The sequence below is a fragment of the Nestor notabilis genome, unplaced genomic scaffold (assembly GCF_000696875.1).
Source record: "Nestor notabilis isolate BGI_N333 unplaced genomic scaffold, ASM69687v1 scaffold7844, whole genome shotgun sequence".
Taxonomy (NCBI): domain Eukaryota; kingdom Metazoa; phylum Chordata; class Aves; order Psittaciformes; family Psittacidae; genus Nestor; species Nestor notabilis.
Window position 1 is genome coordinate 28664 of NW_009924225.1, and position 21761 is coordinate 50424.

At 38.9% G+C, this 21761-nt stretch overlaps 1 protein-coding gene across 1 annotated transcript in view; it reads left to right on the forward strand.

Annotated features, from left to right (window-relative positions):
* Nucleotides 1–21761, forward strand: part of RFX4 (regulatory factor X, 4 (influences HLA class II expression)) — a gene marked incomplete at its 5' end in the record, with an annotated part of 70292 nt that overhangs the window by 22596 nt on the left and 25935 nt on the right. The window contains 9 exons of the mRNA XM_010012516.1: nucleotides 1974–2035; nucleotides 6639–6852; nucleotides 7691–7768; nucleotides 9578–9741; nucleotides 12021–12121; nucleotides 13915–13973; nucleotides 15509–15653; nucleotides 18917–19011; nucleotides 19724–19841. Coding sequence (XP_010010818.1) covers nucleotides 1974–2035; nucleotides 6639–6852; nucleotides 7691–7768; nucleotides 9578–9741; nucleotides 12021–12121; nucleotides 13915–13973; nucleotides 15509–15653; nucleotides 18917–19011; nucleotides 19724–19841 — 1036 coding nt within the window. The remainder of the gene's footprint in view (nucleotides 1–1973; nucleotides 2036–6638; nucleotides 6853–7690; nucleotides 7769–9577; nucleotides 9742–12020; nucleotides 12122–13914; nucleotides 13974–15508; nucleotides 15654–18916; nucleotides 19012–19723; nucleotides 19842–21761) is intronic.

Genomic DNA, 21761 nt, shown 5'->3' on the forward strand with positions numbered 1-21761 from the left:
TTTAAATCCCAGGAACTTCCATGGCATATGGTTCATAAAGTAGCATTTACAGTGTGCATTGTAACACTTCATCACTACTAGAAACACTTGAAAGTAATATAGGTTCATGTTGTTCCAAAAGAAAAAATAGGGTAAAAGCATCTCTAATATTAAGACCCATGTTTTGATTCTACTGCTGTAAAATCAAATTTTGGGGAGGAATGGTACTTTCGAATGACAACTACAACCAAAAAAAAAAAAAAGAGAAAATATTTATTTTTTAAATCCCCTAACCCAAAAACCTCATCCGCAGAAAGAAGTTCTTCAACACTGCCTTTTTTCCCACAGCCTTGTGGAGCCCCCAACCCTGTCTGCAGAAAATGAAAGGGAGAGGGGTGGGATTAATGTGTAATTAAAGGGAATTTGGAAGGCTGAGATGTTGCGGAATGTTAGATCAGTAGCTGGAACAGCATGTGGTGTTCTTTAGGCAGGCTTCATTGAATCCATACAAAAAAAGAAAGAAGGGCTGCTTGCCTGTCTGCTCATTTATCAAACAGCTAGGCTGAACTTTCACAGCTCCACAAAAGTGTTTTACTGTTTGCTGAAGTTTTGCTCCAGAAATTAAAGCTGAACAACCTAGCGACTCTGAGTCTATGCTGCGTTTTTGACATCAGCCATGTTGTGCAAAGCTCCTGGAAACCAACACAGGTCAATTTTTACATGATACAAAGGAAGGATGATTGTACATTTGCTTAAAAAAAATTAAAAAAATACTGAAGAAATGGTCAAATATGTGACATTGTAATGTCTTTATTTATATAGCACCTTTTGATCCAAATATGTGTTCCAGAGCTTTCAGTCATCAATCAGGATTAAATATTTATCACAGTGGCAAAACGGCTAATGGAGAAAAAAATCTATATCATTTAATCAATTTTAATTGACGTTTTCTTCTAGTTGAACAGTTATATTCCATCTTGTATGCCTGTTTTCCTTTAATATTAGTTGGTGTGCCCCCCCAAGGAGTAAGCATTTAGCAATTTATTCAATGAAAATACAATTAAAATAGATCGTAAATTTAAGAAGGAAGAAATTCCTTTTGCAAGTGCATCTTCAAGGCTTACTGCAATCTTTCTTGCATGACTGTTCTGCCAGAAGCACTTTTCTCCTACTGCAGATCACACTGAGAATCAGGTTCAATGCTGTGAGATGCTGAGCCCCACAGAGCTTTTTCATGAGGACTAGTCTGCTTGTCAGAGGCTCTGATTACTGAAGGCACAATCTGCATTCATTAATCCATTTCCTTAAATGCATCTGGCACTAAAGAAGTGTTGTTTTACAGTAGCAATGTTCTTTTAATCTCTGCTGACAGACGAGCGTCCAGGTTCTTGATGATACCCTGCTGTTTCTGAGATGCACTTGTTTTCCACAGAGGATAAATTGATTACAAGTTCTCTTTACAAACGCAACAGTGAGTCTTTCCTAGTAGAAGCGGTGCCCCTGTCAAATACCAAAATCTATTCAGTGAATCATCTTTTAGGAAAAGGAGTGTTTAATGGCAGCATTGTGAAGGTCTTTAAAGAACGGTAGCCTCCAAAACTCTCAAAAGGAGAATTTCCTTTATTAGCAGCAAAACCAGATTTGGTGATCCTGCAAACTAATATAAATAAATAGTAGGCAAATTCTAAGCATGAGCCTTCTTAGTTTAGAGGCAGAATTGATCTTAGATTTTTAAGGAAGTTTATTTTACTCCACTGATTTCTGAAATTCTTTATTTAAAGCAATGGTAGTTAATGGAATTATATTGAATTTTAAGGTCTTTCCCTGCTTTCAGTAAAGGAAAAAATTAACAGCTTTATTTCTGATTTCTCCTGTCATCTATTTTGCTGACATTGCAGTTCAGTTTTTCTGCTTTCCTGCCTTAACAGTCTATATAAAATATTAGTAAATGTGCTTTTATTTTTTTTTCTAACATTAGTTCTATTTATTTGCAGATAATAAGGCAACAATTTCCACAGTTAACAACAAGAAGACTTGGAACCAGAGGCCAATCAAAGTAAGCAGTGTATGCTATTATTACCGTCTCATACAGGGCCCCATCTGGCTCTGGCTTTACTGAATAGCATAGTATCAGATGAGGGAATAATTTGTCCAGTTGGGGGACTTAAAACCCAACTTTGATGGAGGTTCCATTGTAGTCTTTACATTGTATTATTGATTCTGCAGTGAGCCTGCAAAGGTAGTCCAAAGGAGGCCTTTTACTGATTTCATCAACGTTATTTTCCATATTGTTGCTACAATGTCTTTCATCTCAACTCACTTTACACAATGTAAAGGACATTCACACCCAGGGGTAATGGAGCTACTGCTGGAGGCTGGGAAATCACAGCTGGTTAACATCATGTTTCAGTTTAGAGGATGAGTGGCAGAACGCTATCTGGAATTTAGGTAGGAACATACACTGGCCTATAAGATGAAATTGTTTGCAAACCTGGATTTAACCACCATTTTTCCTGTGTAAATGAAATCCAATATATCTTTGAAGTGATTAAGGAATTAATTTATTGCCTTACCCAAAAGTTGGTACTTCCTGAGAACAGTTCATCCTAATTCCAGAATGAGAAATTGATTCAGAAAGAAGAATGCACTTCCTGGGGTATTTGATTTTTTCCAGTTGTTGACAAGATGTGATTCTACCAATTTATAAAGAGGATACAGTGATGTTTTAATACTTTTTTTCTGCTTGTGGACTCCATGAATTTTTTCCAGTGGAGCTGGATCTTTGGAGCTTTGAATCTTTTTATGGCAAACATAAGCCCCCTAAAAATATAAATTTAAAGTCTGCTTTTATTGGTTAGCTTTCAAAGACTCCTACAGGGTAGTCTAAAGGTAGCCCCTGTAGATCTCAAGTGGAAAACAATGGAGGGGAAATGAAAACCTGGGACAGTGTGTTTGCAAAATTTAAGCAGCTAATTGAAGACTTAAAATCTCTTCCCAAATGCAAATTCAGAACTACCGTAACATGACTCATAATAATGCTACCAGAAATCTCTCAGGTGCAAATTCTGGGCTAGACCAACAGCGTATTAGGAAAGCATGACAGGTCCAGACTCGGAGAATCAGGATTTAGCACTGAATATAAGTTCTGAGTAGATTCATGAAGATGGAGTGAAAGTGTGCACAAGTTGCTTTATGGAAGCATTCATATGAAAGTACTCATTGTCAGCCATCAAATCACTTTGACATTGCCTACAACTTTGTTACTTGTCCTCCCTTTTAAGGAAGGGAATGAGCACTGCTGTATTTCCAAACTAGACCTCCTCCCGCAGCTCCAGGAGTCTCTCAGAGGGGCAAGATGCTCTTGATCTGCTGACTGAAGGTGTCTTGTGTCTCCACAAGACACAAGCTATGTCTCTTTACTCTCACTGAGGTTGAAAATCAATGTGACTCAGTATTTCTTGCGTGTTTTCCCCCCACAACCTTCATACCTACGAGAGTAGCTTTCAGGTCACATACTCCTTTCATGCCACCTTTGCAGTGGTTCTGCTCTCTATGTAGCAGATAAGAAGGGGTTTCTGCAAAGCATGCTGGTTGTGCTCTACAAAATTCTTGACCCCTGTGAGGAACATCATAGTGACTCAAGTTTTGCAGCCTCATAATTTAGGGAATTGAGTTCTGCTCCAAAAGAGGATGTCTACATTTTCATCAGTGGTTGACATCCTAAGGATTATAAATAGCATACAGAGGAGTCATTCTCATTTGATCCAATGAAAAGGATATATTGTGTAAGAGGTATAAACACACACACACTACATGCACACTGTACTACTTTACAGTAAATGCAGTTCTTGCTAGATGCAGCACAGCTGTAACTGAGCTCTGGTTTTCTTTTCAGGAACATCTAACTGCATTCCAACTAAGTGTTATGTAAAGATATTACTTTGGACATTAACACTTTAGTCCCTTTATCACCAACCATGGTGACTGATTGCTGCCAGTATGATCTTCGTTCCATTTCCCTGCTACTGCCAAAGGAACTTTGGCCATAGAAGTGGTTAAGATTATCTGATTTCACACTGTTCTGCCTTCAGTCTTTTTATAGCATGGCTGCCTTGTAACATTACAAAGTCCAGAGCTACAACGGTGCTATACTCTTGGTCATCAGTTCTGAGGCTTTCTTTTTTTGCAGTTGGGTTTATTGCTGCAAGCATGCGGCTGTTCTCTATCGCACTGAGCTTAGAAACAGTTCCACCACAGGTGAGCTACGAGAAGGCAGCTAGACATAAAAGCCGATTGCTTTCTGTAGTGTAGTTTGAAACTCTTCAGTTATGTACACAAGAGGTTAGTTAAACTGATGGAAACTACATGCTGTGAAGGGAATTTTCTTTCTTTCTTTAAAGGAGTGATGCAGATACTGGACCCATGACAGTAAAAAGCATTCCACTATTTACCACAAAAATGATTGTGTTATCTGCATGATCAAACTTTCAGGCCCTGGTTATTAAATTAAGTTGGGTTTTTTTCTGATACAGAGAAGTGCTTGGAATAGAATCTGTGTAAACTGCACCAGTGAGTTTTTGCCATTTGGGATGACAAAATTACTGAAGGAGGAGAGTATCTGGGAAATTGTTGAAGTTGATTTGGCTATTGCTGTCTATATGATTTTCAAGCTTCCTGGAAAACACTTTTATGTAGTTTATTGCTGACTGCAGTATACCAGAAATTAAATAATGTGCAGTTGAAGTTTTACTACATTTTCCAGGCTTTCATTCATTTTTTTCTTGAACTGATTTAAGAGGAAACTTGATGAAAGACTGTTTAAATTATACAATAATCTGTTTAAATTATACAAACCTCTCAGTCCATCTAGAACTTTTACAGTTCTGCTGTAATTTCTTTTCAGTTTCCCCTTACCCAGACATACTGCACAGGATGCATGTGAGCTTTACAGCTCTTACATGCAGTGCATGCATGACAGCTGCTAGAGACCAAACTGGGACTTGAACTGCAACCTGTAGTTGTTCAAGCTACAACTTCTACAGGTGGTGTTACAACCCCAGTCTTAGCACAAATTTGCCATTAGCTATCTGTAACAGGTTAGGACCAATCCGGAGCCTGGTTTCTGCTGTAGAATACACGTTTTGAGCTAAGCCCTAACATGCAGATTTGGAGCTGATAGTGTGGCTTTATAAGGTATTGAAGCTAGGAAATCCCATTCATACCATGTCAGCTTAATGTTTTAATACATCTCACTTGGATTATTCAATACTGTGTTCAAGACAGCTTTTATTTTTAATGGACAATAAAGATCATCCTCATGATGGCAAGGGACCGATGTACTAGAAGTTTGTTTCAACTCCCGAGGCCTCCTCTCAGTCCTTCTGCTCTGGTAGACAGGATGAGGACTTCCAGCTCTTTGCCACCACTTTCAACTGGAGATTATCACACACACTGATCTGTGGGTGAATGACTGTGAGTGAAAAAAAGGGAAAAAGTCACCTGAGTTAGTTTAAACTACTGTCACTTAGATGCTACTCTCTCACTAATTTAATTAGTGACCTTTGTAAAATCAGCTGATTTTGTCTTAAAGCAAACTCAAGTCCATTCAAGTGAACAGATCTGCTGGCAGCACTCTGAAATCAGTAACTGTCTGGGGAGCACAACAAACACCTGGAGATGGTAACTTCTCCTGCCACCATAGGGGCATCCAGAAGACAGAGTCTCATTGTGGTGTGACAGGCTTTGATAGGCTGTAAGGAGAAAACTAGATCATCGAAAATTCCCTCTAGGAAAGCAGGCTGAATCAAAAGTATGTGAGCAACACAATCTTGCGATGTATTTTGTAATCATTAAAACTCGTTGCTTTGATGCAAGAGTTAGATTGGATACTCAGTGCTTCTATTAACACCTATAAATAAGTGAAGTTATAGCGCAGATTGTGTCATAAGGCCACCAATCCATTCTTATAGCACAGCCACACTCTGTAATTCCCAGTGTGGTCTGCACAGACAGAGTTACAGTGTTTGTAGTATCCCTTGCTGATCTAAAACCAATGCTGATGCTAAGTTACGAAGCAAATAATTTGAACTGTGTGTTTCCTGCCATTCATTGCTTTCCAGCACAAGCCTTTTTTCCCCTTTCTCTTTTCACTGAGGTGTTTTCGATTTTTGAAACATTTCTAATGAACTCATTTGCAATAAAGACTCATGCTTTTCAGGGATCAAACCAGCCCTCAACAGTCTGAGAAGCAGGGAGCTGAAATAACAACAGAAGGGCCAGTCCAGAGGGTCTGTACCTCTGCTTATTGCTAAACTAAAGAAGCAACTGCACAGCAGAGCTCTGCCAATAAGTAGCTTTGGGATGCTTTTTTTTTATAATAAGATCAAGTCCATTATTTTCCTGCCCTGCAACAGAATCATCTTTATTAACTCTGAAGGGAGCTACTTTTACCAAAACGAATGAAAATTGGAAGCCCAATATATTACCTCAGTGTTCTGCTACTGAATCAATGCTTATTAATAGTGTCTAAACTATTAAACAGTCTGTTTTGCTGTAGAAATCGTTGGCATTATCAGTTTCTCTTACCCTCCTTTATATTTATTTATTTATTTATAATTTTAAACAATCTGCTTTATAAAATATACATCTCTGTGTATCAGGTACCACTATTATGGAATTGCAGTGAAAGAAAACTCCCAGTATTATGATGTGATGTATTCTAAAAAAGGAGCAGCCTGGGTCAACGAAACAGGAAAAAAAGAAGTAACCAAACAGACAGTGGCGTATTCACCACGATCCAAACTGGGAACATTACTGCCAGAGTTTCCAAATGTCAAAGATCTAAATCTGCCAGCCAGTCTGCCAGAGGAGAAGGTAACAGTTTGGAAATCTTTTCTCCGCTTGTCTGTGTTTTTTACCCCTGCTCTGGATGAAAGCTTTATCTAAAATACAAAGACTTTAAATCAGAGTAAGTTTAATAATGTTTTGACTTTATTTATGGGGGACTTAATTACTTCATATAATAGGAAGAAATGTCTTCCCTTAAAATAGGCAGCTGACTCTATTAGCTGTACAACATCTCTAAAGCTCGCGCACACTTATTTTTAAAGTTACATTACATAGGGCAGGTGAGGTTTGAGGGGAACTGTTTTTAAACGTTATAGCTCTTCAATCTGCGAATACACTTGGCACGCTGAAAAACAGCTCTGATGCTTTCATGAGCAGAGAGGGACCGAGTGCATTGCTTATCCTTATAGACTAGAAATTCAGAGAATCCTATCTGCACATATGACAAAAGTGCTCTGGCTGCTCTTGGCTGAGCTTGCTAGTTTTCTGATGCTATTCACATGTGTGGTATCAATGTAAAGTGGACAAAAGAATAGGGTTTTATAGTTCTTTATGTCCTAATTAGGGCCACATTCTCGTCTTTGATCTCACTGAGGCTTTTTGCTCCTCTTATATTTGAAGAATCCCCATTGACATCGAAAAATCCATGAATTCAAAGGGAGAATTTACTTTTAAGAAGAAAACTCATCTTAAAGCTAATCTAACTAATCTAACTAGACTTTAACCTATTTCATTATTTTTGCAATTGTCCATAGGCAAGATAAGAAAAAACTTACTTTTTTGTTCTCTATATTCTGATAGTTTTAAAAGCAGATTTCTTAAAGTAGAATGATCTTTTGTATGTCTCCCTCTCATTCTTTTTCAGGTTTCTACCTTTATTATGATGTATAGAACTCACTGTCAAAGAATACTAGACACTGTAATAAGAGCAAACTTTGATGAGGTATGGTTAGAAACTAAAGTTGTAGTTTAATGATACATAAGGTATTAACGGATCTTAAAGCTTATTCTGAACGTGATATTACAACCTTACAATTTTGTGGTGGAAGATCCTTTTCATGAGTAATGAACAATGGCTATACTTGAGTATATAAAGTGACCAATAGTGTTAAATCTCACTTATAACACTATGCAAGTTAGAGGAATGAAAGCAATGGGAATGTTTTTGTCTCTTCACTCTCCAGCAGGATTAAGATAGCAATATCCCCTTACAAGATGCTGGACAATCCAGTTCTTATGACTAAAGAAGTATGTCCACCACCACTTTTCTAAGCTTTGTGGTGGGACTCAGCTCTGTCTGAAGGAATCCTTCTGACTGTTCAGCACAAACCCAGGGCAGGTGCCACAACCAAAATGGTGGTGTCTGCTGGCCTATTAACAATGGTGCAGGGTGGTGGGATGCCTGTAACATCCCAGATATCCCAGAAAGCTGTACTGAGGTCTCTGGTTGCTCAGTTGTACTGCAGTGCAGCTAGGAACACAAACACTGCTCAGCAGTTGATACCATCCATCAGAAATGGACAACGTTTGTACCTGCTACACATTCAACTGAACCTGAGAGTTTTCTGGCAGTGAGTGCAATTAGAGCTGAAAAATAAAACATTACTGGAATGCAATCAGTTTTATATTCCATGTGGAGAAGCCCTCTAGTTCAGGAAAACAAATCTGACTGTAGAGATGCTGAGGGCCTGATTCAAATATGATATCCAGGTCCCAGAAAAAAATCAAAGGAAATGAGTCTTTTGATTCTGCCTTCTGAACAACAGCAAGAGATTCCCTGCATTTCTTCCTCTCAATGTTTAATTCTCACACTCTTTTGGTTTAAAGCTGAAGCAATTTTAAGTCATTGTACCCAGTCTAGATGTTTTCATGTAAGAAATACGTGACACATATTTAGGAAATGTTGCTGGATGAGTGTCAGAATACTTTCTCAAGAGCAAGATGTTATATTTTATTAGGGAATGAGTCAGAATCTGTAGTGGGGAAGGGGATAAGCAGCAACAATATATAAATGGCAAATATTCTTTACTGCACCTGGTCCAATTACTTATTTCAGCACAGATTGCGTGCAGAAGGTTATCATTTATGAATGCCAGTGTTCTGACTCCTCTAGAATTGACCATATCATTCACTGAGTAACACCTTTATTTCCTAAATGAAAATTTTCAGAGGTATATTTTGCTGTGTCTGAAGTCTCCTCCCCGTTTTCTTTTTTGTCTCTCTCCATTCTTTCTCCTTTTTCCTTCATAATGGAGGAAAGAAGAAATCCAAAAGTGTAGTGTTTCTTTCCAAAATGAAGACAGAAAATGGCATATTTACCTCTTTAAGCCATGTGCTATCCTTCTCTCCCTCCCTACACCAAGCCCTAGATTGCATTCCTTTGTATACAGGGACAGAGAGCAAAGAGAGAGAAAAAGGCTTGACATGTGGAAGCCAAAGAGTTACACTCACCAGCCACTGATGGAAGGTAAAAATACGGTGGTTCTCATGGGTCTCTCTACTGTAGTAACACAAGGACACCCTGGCACCAACTCAGAGTGTCCCCTCGCCCTTTGGTTGATTATCCCATTGTGTGCTGTGTTACAGTATAAGCCTGTCTAGTTAAGGGCTATGCCTTGCCTGCATTATACACCGTCAGTCCACACCTGGGGCTGAAACAAATGCTATGTAAGCAGGATTGTTTAAAGAAAATGGTATTTGTGGCCTTTGATTTTTTTAATTTGAACATCCCTGCTTCTTCTCGTGATTGCAGGTTCAAAGTTTTCTTCTGCACTTTTGGCAAGGGATGCCTCCTCATATGCTGCCTGTGTTGGGTTCTTCAACTGTAGTGAATATAGTGGGAGTTTGTGATTCAATTCTGTACAAAGCAATTTCTGGAGTTTTGATGCCAACAGTACTACAAGCATTACCTGACAGGTCAGTATAGCTAGCAGCACTGACCACGTCTACCTCAGCTGGCTTTGCTGTATGTCTTTTCTTCCAGAATGGCACCAGTTCTCAGAAATCTGCTTGCTGCCATCAGTTTCCTGAATTTAATTCACGATGTCAGTTCAAAGGAGTTGAAGTCCTGACGTGTTCCTGAAGAAAAATTCTGATTTTAACAAGACTTGTATTCAGGGAAAGTCAGAAGTCTGCAGGCTGCAGAGTGTCACACTGTCTTCTGGACACTCAAACACTTTTCTGCTACTCTGGGATAATAATGTAATAACCTGAATTACAGTGACAAGAGGAGCTGGCCTGGCTGCTCCTTTTATTAATACTTACATGCATATTTAGGCATTGCAACCTAAGCATTTGTCTCTGTACATACTCTTGGAACCCTATGTTATTCTGTTTGCCAGGAGTATAAAACATGAACATCATGCTTGTGAAGTCTTGGGCAAGCTGGTTTAATTTAAATACTATCCTATGAAGACCAGATGCACGTTTATTTTATGATCACTTTAATAATACTAGGAAGCATTTGCCTCTTGTTTCAAAGATAAATTCACTTTTTCAATCCATGTGGCACATCTCAGCTCTTCTCTTCCTACCTGGAGCTCATGTGAGTCCAAGAATTCTTGTTTATATAGGTAAAGCAGGACAGAGATCAACAGTTCATAGCAAAAAGTGTAATCACTGAGTGCAGTCAACCTGTTTTACCCTTTGGTTTTCCCAGTATGAGCATCAGGAAACTGGTATTTTTCTAAATACATGTGTACACCACTAGTATTATTTGACTGATGTGTTCCTGAGGTTGAGTAATTCATTAGGAATATTGCTCTAGGAGTTTCCTAATGGTGCTGTGTATTTGGTCCTCAAGATTTTAAAGGTGTCCCTAATCATGGTGAATGTTTTCAAGATGTTGTTCTGCTCTCCTATGCACACTGCGTGATGGCTAAAGTGCAGGCAAAGTATTTTTTTTCCACAAGAAACCTGTTATAAGCATGGGCTTTGCTTGATAAGACATGTACATTTTTACAAGCTTTGCACCTCACCCCCCCTCCCAGTCTATTTCACTTGAAGGATTAAACAGAACAGCAGTCCTTTTCTCAAGCTGCTTAGTTCTTTCATAGCAAATAAGGAGAGACTTGAGTGTGAATATAGACTTTTGTAATGCATATAAAGGGCCAGATTGTGGCTATTAAGCCATAGCCTGCACTGGAGGGGGTGAAGAAGGGTCTCATTGCAATGGAAGCTCCTGAAGTAAATCTTGCTGACTCAGCCAGAATCCTGTGAGGGTCTTCCTGGGAACAAATATTGGCTGTACAGAAAAGCCGCTTTTTAGTGGGCGCAGTAGTTATCATCCATCCCCTGTCCTCTTAAGGTGTCTGCACGGAGGAGAGCAGTCCTATGGCCATGTTTATTTTACCAGCTCTGTTCTCAGTGCAACGTGTTAGGTGTACAAACAGAAAAAGCTGCCTGGCTGAAAGAGGCAACGTTCCTTGCATCTTTCCTCTCTAATTTGTGTGTCTCAAGTATTGCTACTCAGCCTGGCAGAACCAACTGTTAGGGTCCCCTGCACAACACCCTGCAACTGTTCCTGGACACTGTCATTTTATATTGAGCAATTCCAAGAAGAAGGGCAGAATGCACAGCCTACCAAGTTTAGCAGGAGATGATGGAGCAGTCAGGACAGGGTAGTAAGGGAGAAGAGAGAAATCGCACTTGTCTGGGAAGGTTCCTGTCCTGTGCAGAGCTAAGCAGGCAGCTCCTGTTCCACCCCCACTTCCCCCATCTGTGTGGGTTTGGCCTGGAAATTCCTCCCCACCATCATCACCCGCTCACTGGCTCCAGCCTGCAGCATAGCTACTTGTTGCTTCACTTGCACATCCTTGTACATCTGTATAAACATGGGCATAAACGAGCTGAGATCCAAAGCTTCATCTATTGTCTTCTTTAAACAGTTGTGACTTTATGTGTTTATGTTTGTACAGAGTGGGAATGATTTTATTTCAAGCTAAGAATACTGTTTGTATGCATCAAAGCACTGCAATACAGAAAATTTCATTATTTGTGAGATTTTGAATATGATGATGTGTCTTCCTTTTCCTGCAAATGTTTTCAGAAGTTTCTCTTCGCACCTACAAACCAAAATATGTCAGCAACTCTGCATAATAGTGAGTTGTAAATAATTGACTCATAGTCTTCACATGTTCACAGATTTTATAGCATAAAGCACAGGGTAAACATGTTCTGATGTAGTGATTTTTCAGTTTGACACAGGTGATCCGGAAGTTTGCAAAGCAACTGGATGAGTGGCTGAAAGTAGCTCTCCACGATTTACCAGAAAACCTACGAAATATCAAATTTGAATGTATGTATTATCCAGTCTTTCTCCTATTAACCTGGGATGTATATAGTGCTTATTGCTTACAAATTAATTGGAAGTGAGACTAGTGTTCTTTTTGGAATTAAAACCTGTCAGCATTATAAATCTTATATTCACTTACAGTCTCCACTTGCTCTTAAGAACCAATTTCATTTAGTAAAATGAGCCACTGCTCAGAAAGAGGTGATTTGCTATTTCTTTCTTGTGGATTCTGATACAAAATTAATTTTGCTGATAGTAAGTAAGCATTAGTGATAATATTGGGCAAAGAAAATTATTAAACAAACCTTTAGTCTAGCACAATTTGAATACAGCTTGAGGCCCTTACTGAAAAAAGTGCCAGAGTTAAAAATGAAGGAGATCAAATTACCCTGTCACCACAGGAAAGGGCACTAGTCCTTTTCAGATGTGCTTTGTAGATGCCTGCAGTGCACATCACCTATTGATAAAGCCTGCTTTATTTCATGGCTCTCAATTCTTTGCCTTTCATGAGCACTAAATTCCACACCACAAAGTTAAAGGGGGGGGAAAAAAAAAAACTAATTTAGGAGAAGGATTAACTATTTTGATCAGCGTGGAAAATTAGGTGTATATTTTACTGAGAACAGTCAGATTGTAAGCTGGAACAACTAATTTTAGGGGGGTTTTGCATTGTTTACCGATTTGTTTTAAAAGTTACACAAGTTCAGAACTGAGAATATGTTTTATCACATCTCAAAAATATTGAGAATCTGCAACAGCAAAATCTTTTCCGATCTTAGAGGGAGAGAGAAAGAGATGGGCTACACACTTTCTAGTCATTCTCCATCTGTATGCCTTAACTGCCTCTGTGTAGAGTACACAGGGAAAATCTGCTCTGTGGCCACATCTAAGGCTTGTTTGGATAGATCTGCAAGTCTTTGGCTATTTTAGTGTAAGAGAAAACTTGAGTGGATCCGACCTTTTACATGAGCCTTTATTGCTTCTGCAATTGTTCCCTCCTCATCAGAATTTGTGATAGTGCAGGCAGCCAATGGAGGTACTGACAGGAGTAATTGCAAGCCTTGGTCATGTTTGCATTTCCCAAGTCACAGATTTCAGACAAAAGGTGGACAGGATAACATTTTAAGTTCATTTTCCAAGTTTAGGAAATAACCTTAATAGAAGGTCCTTGGAAAAAGCTAAAATAAGAGCAGATGATCAGCAAGTACCTCCCGGGCATCTTACCCCATAGAATATTAGTATGTCATGTAACCTCTTTCAGAAACTTTGATCAAATTCTACTTGAAACTGTATCAGATATTAGCTTCTCAGGGTCTAGTCAAAAGACTCTTCCAAAACTTGTTTGCATTAACACTTAGAAACCTTTTCTGATTTCCACACATAATGTATCTGTCATTATTTTATGCCCACTTGTTCTTATACCAACATTTTTCTTTCTATTAAATCGTTCTTTCTGGTATTCAGTTCCTTTGTGTACCAAAAGAAAATTTGCTATGCTGAACAAGCAAAGCTCTTCCATTGTCCTCAACATTTCTCTTGTCATCTCATTATTCACAGCATCTATAAATCATCGCTGTAATACGCCTCTGTAAAACTGATTGAACATCCAGATTTAAGGTTTTAGGTCAAGGTTTAAACACGGTTATATCTGAGCTATTTGAATGAACTTCATGTAGTCACAACTGTATATAAGAAATTGGATATGTTTTTCTGGTTCTTGTTTTAATTCAGTAATTTCAGAAGTAATTTTCTTTACTTAGCACAGTATGTAAATATGTATCTCTTCTTTCCTGCAGTGTCCAGAAGATTCTCACAAATACTCCGTCGTCAGACATCACTAAATCATCTCTGCCAAGTAAATATTTCAGTTACTCAAGTTTGCTGAATGCCATTTTTACTGACTTTTCAAATAATTTTATGAATTGGTAGGCTGGACTTCACTCAAAGAGGAAGAGATCGTGTTAAGCAGTGTGTCTCCAACATTTATCATGACCACCTTTACAAAATCAATCAACAAAAAATGCTTTTCTAGACAACTGGCAACCCCTGATGATTAAATTCAGCAGGGTGCTTTTATGAGAGAAAATTATTATTTGATTTGAAGAGATGGTTCTTTTCCAGGAAATAAATGAGAAACATTCCATTGATTTCAGAGCAGGTAGTATTAGGCCAATTGCAAAGTAAGAAAAGTTTCTGTATGTCTGACAGGAAATTCCAAGGCTAATTGTATATTATAAATCATGCAAATCAGTAAAAACCAAAACAGTTGAACTGTTGAGGTTTTAAACAGAAATAGTCTTGCAATCAGAGCACGTGAAGTGTTTGTTTTTCACCAGTTAGTTTAGATCACAATTGCCTATCAAAAAGTCATAAGGCCAAACTCTGTGTAGTATACAAAGGGGAAGAATGTATTGAGTTAATGGATGTTTCACTCATGTATTGGAGCAGACAGTTTGTATTCTCTGTCACACTGAAAGCTCCACTTTTGGAAGTGTACCCAACACCCCAGCTTACTCCTGTGAGTGCTGAAGTCCACAGGAAGAAGCTCTGAGGGAAAAACACTCCTGCAAGGACTTCTTCATAAATTTCTTCCTCCATTATTTTAATGGTGAAGGCAGTGATACCAGTGCTACCTTTCTACAAACATGGTGGATCATCACTGAGCTTTGGAGGTCCATAGGGATTCAGAGGAAATCAAGATACAGAGGCCACAACTGTCTTCCTCAGACCTGGGATGATACAGTGTACTTACATGAAGGAATCTTCAAATACATCATGTCCCTGGGGAGGCTGATAACCTTAGTGTGGGTTATCATCTCTGCTTAACTTCCAGAGACCTGGTGTATGTTAAATGACCATGACTTTGTGTCCCAGTCCATCTTCCCCATTATCCACAGCAGACCCCCATCTTGACCAACCAAGAAGCAAATGTGATGTGGAGACAAATGAGCTTTAACCTTTTCATGTAGCTGAGGGAAGAATGAGAGTTTTCATAGTTTGGGAGAGGGGGAGGATGAAAACCTGAGTGGGATTTGGCTTTGGCTTGATTTTTCCTGTTGCATTTTGGTTTTGAACTGAAGCTGGTGAAGAAAACCAGCACAGCTATTAGAGACTGAGCGTCTAGCAATAGCATCACCAGATTAGGGTTGTTCATCAGGGTTTGTGGTGGATGCAATCACAATACTTGCACCTGATTTTAGTAGGCAAAATGATTTGGGAGTTCTCTGTGATTAGAGGGCCTTGTAACGTCCATAAGACATCAAGTTGGTGGGTGGGGGTCCCTGAGGAGAATCAACTTAGTGAGCCTAGCTAAGGAAGCGTAAAAGGGGATAAAGTCTATTTTTAACCTAATAAACCATGAACTAATGAATAGATTGGATTGGATTACAGGCATCAAGAACGGTGATCCACAGCGCAGACATCACATTTCAAATGCTGGAAGACTGGAGGAATGTGGATCTGAATAGCATTACCAAACAAACCCTCTATACCATGGAGGACTCACGGGACGAACACAGAAAACTCATCATACAATGTAAGAGCAGAACCCTCAGATAAAGCCAGGTTAGCTTGGTTTCCTCCTGGAAACAAAGCTCAGTGACAGTAACACTGTTTCTACAGCCACTGGTTTGGTTTGAGTCTTAAGATAAATACAGATATTTAACGAAGTGTAAGCCAAAGCCCTGTCAAGGTCTTATGTTTTGAGGCACAGATCTGGGCACTCTTCCATTAATGAGTTCTTTTCTAGCATCCAGAACAGCTGATGGCACAAAACTTGTACCCAAATTCAGGAGTATTTTTTTCCATAAACCTGAGCAAACTAAATCTATCACTTAAACCATTGAATCTGCTGTAGAAATGCAGGAGAGTTGCCTTTTTAATGGCTTTGACACTGTGTATTTGTAAATTTTATTTATGAAAAGGTCTATGTGTGTTTTCATAAACAATATTTCATGGGGTAAGCTTTCACCCTGAACTTATATGAGTAAGCAGAAGTCCCATATCAAGCAAGCTCGCTGGCTGATTTAGAGTCTGCCTAGTAAAGTGAAGGGCGTGAACTGAAAAGTGACTTTGGAGATGTTGGCAAATTGGTTTTAGAGTCAAAGATCTTCTGCAAATTTAAAATTTAAATTGCACTGTCCAGCAAGCGTGCAGGGTTGTAAGTTTAGGTGTAACCCTGAGCACACTGAGTTTGTCCCTCTGAGGCACCGGGGTTGACCAGCTTTGTCTTTAGCATCGTTCATAACCTCACTTCCCTGTGAACCCGCCTGTTGTATTACCATCTCTCACTTGAGGAAGGCCAGTCATCTTTTATCCAGAACCAGCCTTAATGGGGAGCAACCAGGGCAACCACTCGTGGGAGGCCTGAGAGGGTAGGTTTGCTTGTAGGGTTACACTTTCTGTCAGTTGCTGGGAAGAGGAGGGGTGACACCTTCACATGTACACTGGACCCTGCCAGATTGACTTTGGCACTTATCCCACTGTGCTAACACTAAAAATATTCTCCCCAGTTTAGGGACTGGCCTCGTATTCTCTGTTACCTGTTTTCCAGCAAGAGGTGTTTGATATTCTTTCCTCTCATTCTTAACCCTTGATTCATTTCCTGATGTGGCTTTCTCCCCTTTTGAGGAGATGGAATCTTGATGTGGCAACAGGTAGCATATAGTAAGACTGGAGTCCAGAAGCTGGGTACATCCTTCAGTTATCTTACGTTTTCAATATCTACCCAACATCCTCCTGCTGGCAAAGGAGTTCTTAAAGTGAACAACCCTAGGAGCAGCAACAGTTTTGACTTGTGTTCAGAAAATACTTATTGTTTAGGAAAGCTTTCTGTATATGTGCTAACTATTTAAGTACAAACTGAAATGTAATAAAATCAAATGGAATTTTCCTCAATGCTAATGTATTTGAATATCTTTTGCCCTATTTGCCTGTGTAGTCCAGTAAGCAGCTGCTCAGAAATGGTAACCTAATATGAATGTTCATCATGAGATGGGATTCCACCGAGGTGTGCAGATACACAGAGAGATTACTCTAGAACTTAGATGGTGGGGGTTTTCCCCTTCTTTGATGTTTATTCTACTTGGCCAAAGATCTTTTGAAAGATCATACTCCTTATGACTCACGTGACATGGAGTTAAGGGCTGCTTTCACATTCTTGGTATTAATAATCATGAAAGTGCAATTTCCAGCTACTGTAACTGGAAAAACAAAATAATTGGTTGTCAGCCTACAAGCAAGCTTTGAGAGAAACAGATTAAAATCACTGGGTATAGGACAACCTCTTTCCTGTTCTGCTATGATAGCTGTCTCTGACATGGTTTTTTCTTTCCTCCCTCTTTCTCAGATCCTGCTGAGGCAGTTTAAATGGTCTTTAAAAGCTAAACAGTTACTTACCTCAGATTGCACACAGTTGCATTGCTCCAGCAGCAAAGCAGGCAACTGAATTGTTTTTCCCCTCTTACTCCCTTCATTGCACAGCACATGAATTACTTAATTTGTTGTATCAGGCAGGGTTTTTTCCAGCTCAATATTCAGGTACAGAGACAAAATTTAGATATCTTGGTGATCCTGTTCTGAATAAAGGGAGGTTGCCCATTCAACAAAACAATGAAACAAGATAAGGTTGGCCCAAACATCATTATTTTCCTTCTTCCCCAGATAATGTTTCTGACATCCGGCCTTTTTGCAAACCTAAGTTAACAAAGTTATAGTCAGGTGTGAAGCAAATGCATTCCAATCTTGCTGATCCAACTCAAGAGACCAGGGAGCTTATTCTTTGCATTATTGTCAGCCTCTATGGCTCACTTCTCCAGCTATTATCTCTAAGCTTTGCCTTCTCTACCTCCCTCACTATCTTTCCTATGGTGGGAAATTCTTTCCCCCTGTTATTTATAACGAAACATAAATGGAAATGCATAGCACATTGACATCATCCTGTAACACAGCAGGTAGAAAGTATCTTTCTTCTTGACTTTACTGGGTCTTTTATCTTGGCCGAACTGAAGAATAATTTCTTAAGGTGTCAAAGCACATGAATCTTTGTCTTCCAGCCACTGATTCTCACAATAAACTAGAGACCTGCAGTTTTAAGAGCTGCAGTTGAATTACTTGGTTGTTTTAACCTTCTGTATTAAAATACAAATATGTATACTTGGGAGAGGTTTAAAAGTATGCAGGTTGCTTTCTGAAACATTTCTTGATAAATTAAGTATGGCATTTATGCATTGGTAGCAATTTGTTTTGAAGAAGTAGAAGTTTATGGAAATTCTTTGTGTGTGTGTCTGGCATTTGAAATAGATGATTTGAGGCAGTTAAATCACGATTTTGCAATTGAAGCATTATACAGATGAGAGCCCTATCAACAATACTCATCCACTTGGTGCTTAGAAGATTCTTTATGCATTTCTAAATCAATTTCATGCATGACCTTTTTTCACCACCAGGGTCAAGGCCTAGCTTCGCACGCTTCGTAGAGAACACCATAAACGTTTCACTTCCGGGCACACTGGACAGCTGAAGCTTAAATCAAAAGCTTAACTTTAAACAGTAGGTTGTGATTTGCTCACATTAAAATACCACTTCCAATGACTCCATCACTTTCAGTAGAAACAAGATCAGAGACCAAGCAAACTTACTGGGTCAAGCACCAAGAAAGATGTATTTGTTGTAGCTGAGCAATGTATTATGAAAACCACAGCAAACTTGTGATGTTATCAGCAGCTTTTTGTGTTTTGTTTCTCTTTCATCCAAAATGGAATCCAAGTACTAAGGGGGGCTATATTTTTTGTCTGCCAGTGTATCAGGAGTTTGATCACCTTCTGGAGGAGCAGTCCCCCATTGAGTCGTACATCGAGTGGCTGGATTCCATGGTGGACAGATGTGTTGTAAAGGTTGGTAAGCAGGAGTAACGACCTGAATCACTTATGTGCATTATGAGCTTTATTCAGGTCATAGATTTTCAGCAAAAACAGAAGGAGGAAAAAAAACAAGCCAGGCATTGGTAATAAACAGGACTAAAGCAGCAGTGGGTAACATCTCCTCAGTTTTCATGGAGAACTGCTCACATTCAGGATTCTGCTTTGTTCAGTCTTGTCTATTCTATCCCAAAAGATGAGCTGATGTCTCATGTGTGCTTTCTGGAAAGTATTTTTCGTAGTAAAATGAACCTGTGAATTCATGAAAATAAAACCATGGAGGAACAAAAAATTTATACTCAATATAAACTTTAATTGCAATATTAATATAAATTTTCAGTGTGAATCAAGCATTCTTGATTCTAAATTGCTTCTTTGACTAGGAAGCAAGAATGAACATATACGTAATTAAGATGAAGGTCAGAGCAATTTTTTGGCAGTTCCTTCAGTCCTGGTGTTGAATAATACTTTATGATTTCCTCTTTCTGAAGGTAGTATATGGCGACAAGATGTTGTTCTGTCTAAGGTTGTTTTAATTTGTTTTTAATTTTCAGTGTGTAGTTTAATACAAAGGCAATGGTAAATAGTTTTTCAGTATAAAAAAGAAGATGGATATGTGCATCATTCATCTGCATTAGGTGGTAGAAATAAAAGTTTCTCCTTGACAGATATATCTGTTTTCTTGCAGGTAGCTGCCAAGAGACAAGGCTCTTTGAAGAAAGTAGCTCAGCAGTTCCTCCTGATGTGGTCCTGTTTTGGCACTCGCGTGATTCGGGACATGACTTTGCACAGTGCACCCAGCTTTGGTACTTTGATTTTGTTGTAATAATTGCATGCCATAGTCAAAGAAAAAAAAATAATACGAAAACCAAACCAAAAACCTTCATCCTGATTTGTAATGTACAGTTTAAGTAAACACATAACCAGTTTCACATGACCAGGGCTCTATTAAGAAGAAGAACTGGGGCTACTGACATTTGGAAATAATGCTCAGGCAGGCGTCTGTCTGCAAGAGCGAGCCAGGGGAGCTGAAAACATTCATTTTGTTTGTTGTTAAGTGTAGCTGTAGTTATTAACCACAGGTTAGGAGAAGGAGTCGATTACCAGAGCATTCCCTAATGCACTTCAGTTCAGAGTGAGCCCGGTTACACAAACCACTCTGACCATGCGTTATGCTAAGAGAGACGCCTTTGCCCTAAAGTGGATGAGAAGCTCTTCAGTGAACCACTTTGCCAGCTGTGCTTTTAAAGGACATAGCATTTTAAACTAGTATTTGTAAAATAAGTGTTTCTATACCCTGGACAGATTCTCTTCCACTCTATTAGAATTCAGTCAGGGTGGAAAAACAGACTTTTACTTTTTAAATTAAAAAGCATGTTTCTTATATACACAGTTTCAAAAGGGGCTTTGTCTTGAATCCTGGGATACAAACAGTTTGGATTAGAATCAGTTAAAAGCAGGAAAAAGTGTGAGCATTTGCGGTCACCTGGGACCAGATTTTGAATGAGGGATGGTTTTTATAAATGTACATTTGTCCCAATAGGTTAGTAGAACATTAATAATGAATGAATTTATGAAGGCACTGCCATTGAACAACTGCAAGGTTTTCTGCCAGATGAGTTTTGATGTCCTTTACACTTTCAGAAACATCTAATAGCATAAATTCAGATGCTAGCAGAGATAGGCACAATATGATCTGTATTTATGTTTTAATCTGAAATTACTTTTGTTGGCTTCCCACTGTAAAGAGTTTTCCAAGCAGGTATTATTGAGTCACCCTTAGATATCAGGATACTGAGCATTCCCAAGATGGTCACAACTTCCATATGCTAACTTGTGCTTTCAGGACTAGTATCCTGGCCACATCTAATTTTCACCTCCTCTAGGACTCATTTACTCCTTGAGTCACTGCAGTTTTTCTTTTGTTGAGGGCATAAAAGTTGGTGGTAAGGCTTAATGGTATACTTTCCCCCAGTGTCCCAAAACCCCTTTGCATGAGTGTTGAATAAATGCTGAATGTTGTTTTATGGCACTTCGGGTTGCTACGCTTCTCTCTGCAGACATCATCCCAACCTGTGAAACACAGCGCTACTCAACAAATGAAAACACATCCTACCTTAGCGCAGTGTTGAGGTCACACCGTTACAAGCCATGAAATGCTGACATTAAACTGCCCCTAAGGATACATTATTGCTACTGAATTGCACATTACAGCATTATTTTTATTCCTGTTCAGGATATGTTTGTAATCTAATCAAACATTCTCTGTTTCAGAGCATCTATCACCAAAACATCTTTAATCAAACAGGGATTCCCCAAATAGTTGTTAGACCATAAGTTGTCTGGATGGTCTGTACAGTGATCCTCAGCTGTGATTTCTTATTAATGGAAACATTTATGAACTTGCCATATAACGAGTAAATGAGAAGATGATTGAGAATTAGTTGTTGGTTTGAGTTTGGGACTCATGACAATATAATAGGGCAGATCTACCAAAATAACTTACCTATTGCCTCTCTAATAAATTTGATTCTTGAATTTCTCATTTTTGAGAACTTTAACTGCTCAGCTAAGTTTGTAGGATTTGTGTGGGTATTTTTCCTTTTTATGTTCACTGGGTATGTCTGTGTGTATAACTGCACGAGTCTCCTTCTTATATGAACCCACACCTTTGAACATGAATTTGATATTTTTATATGTAACCTATTGACCAGTTTATGTAGGGA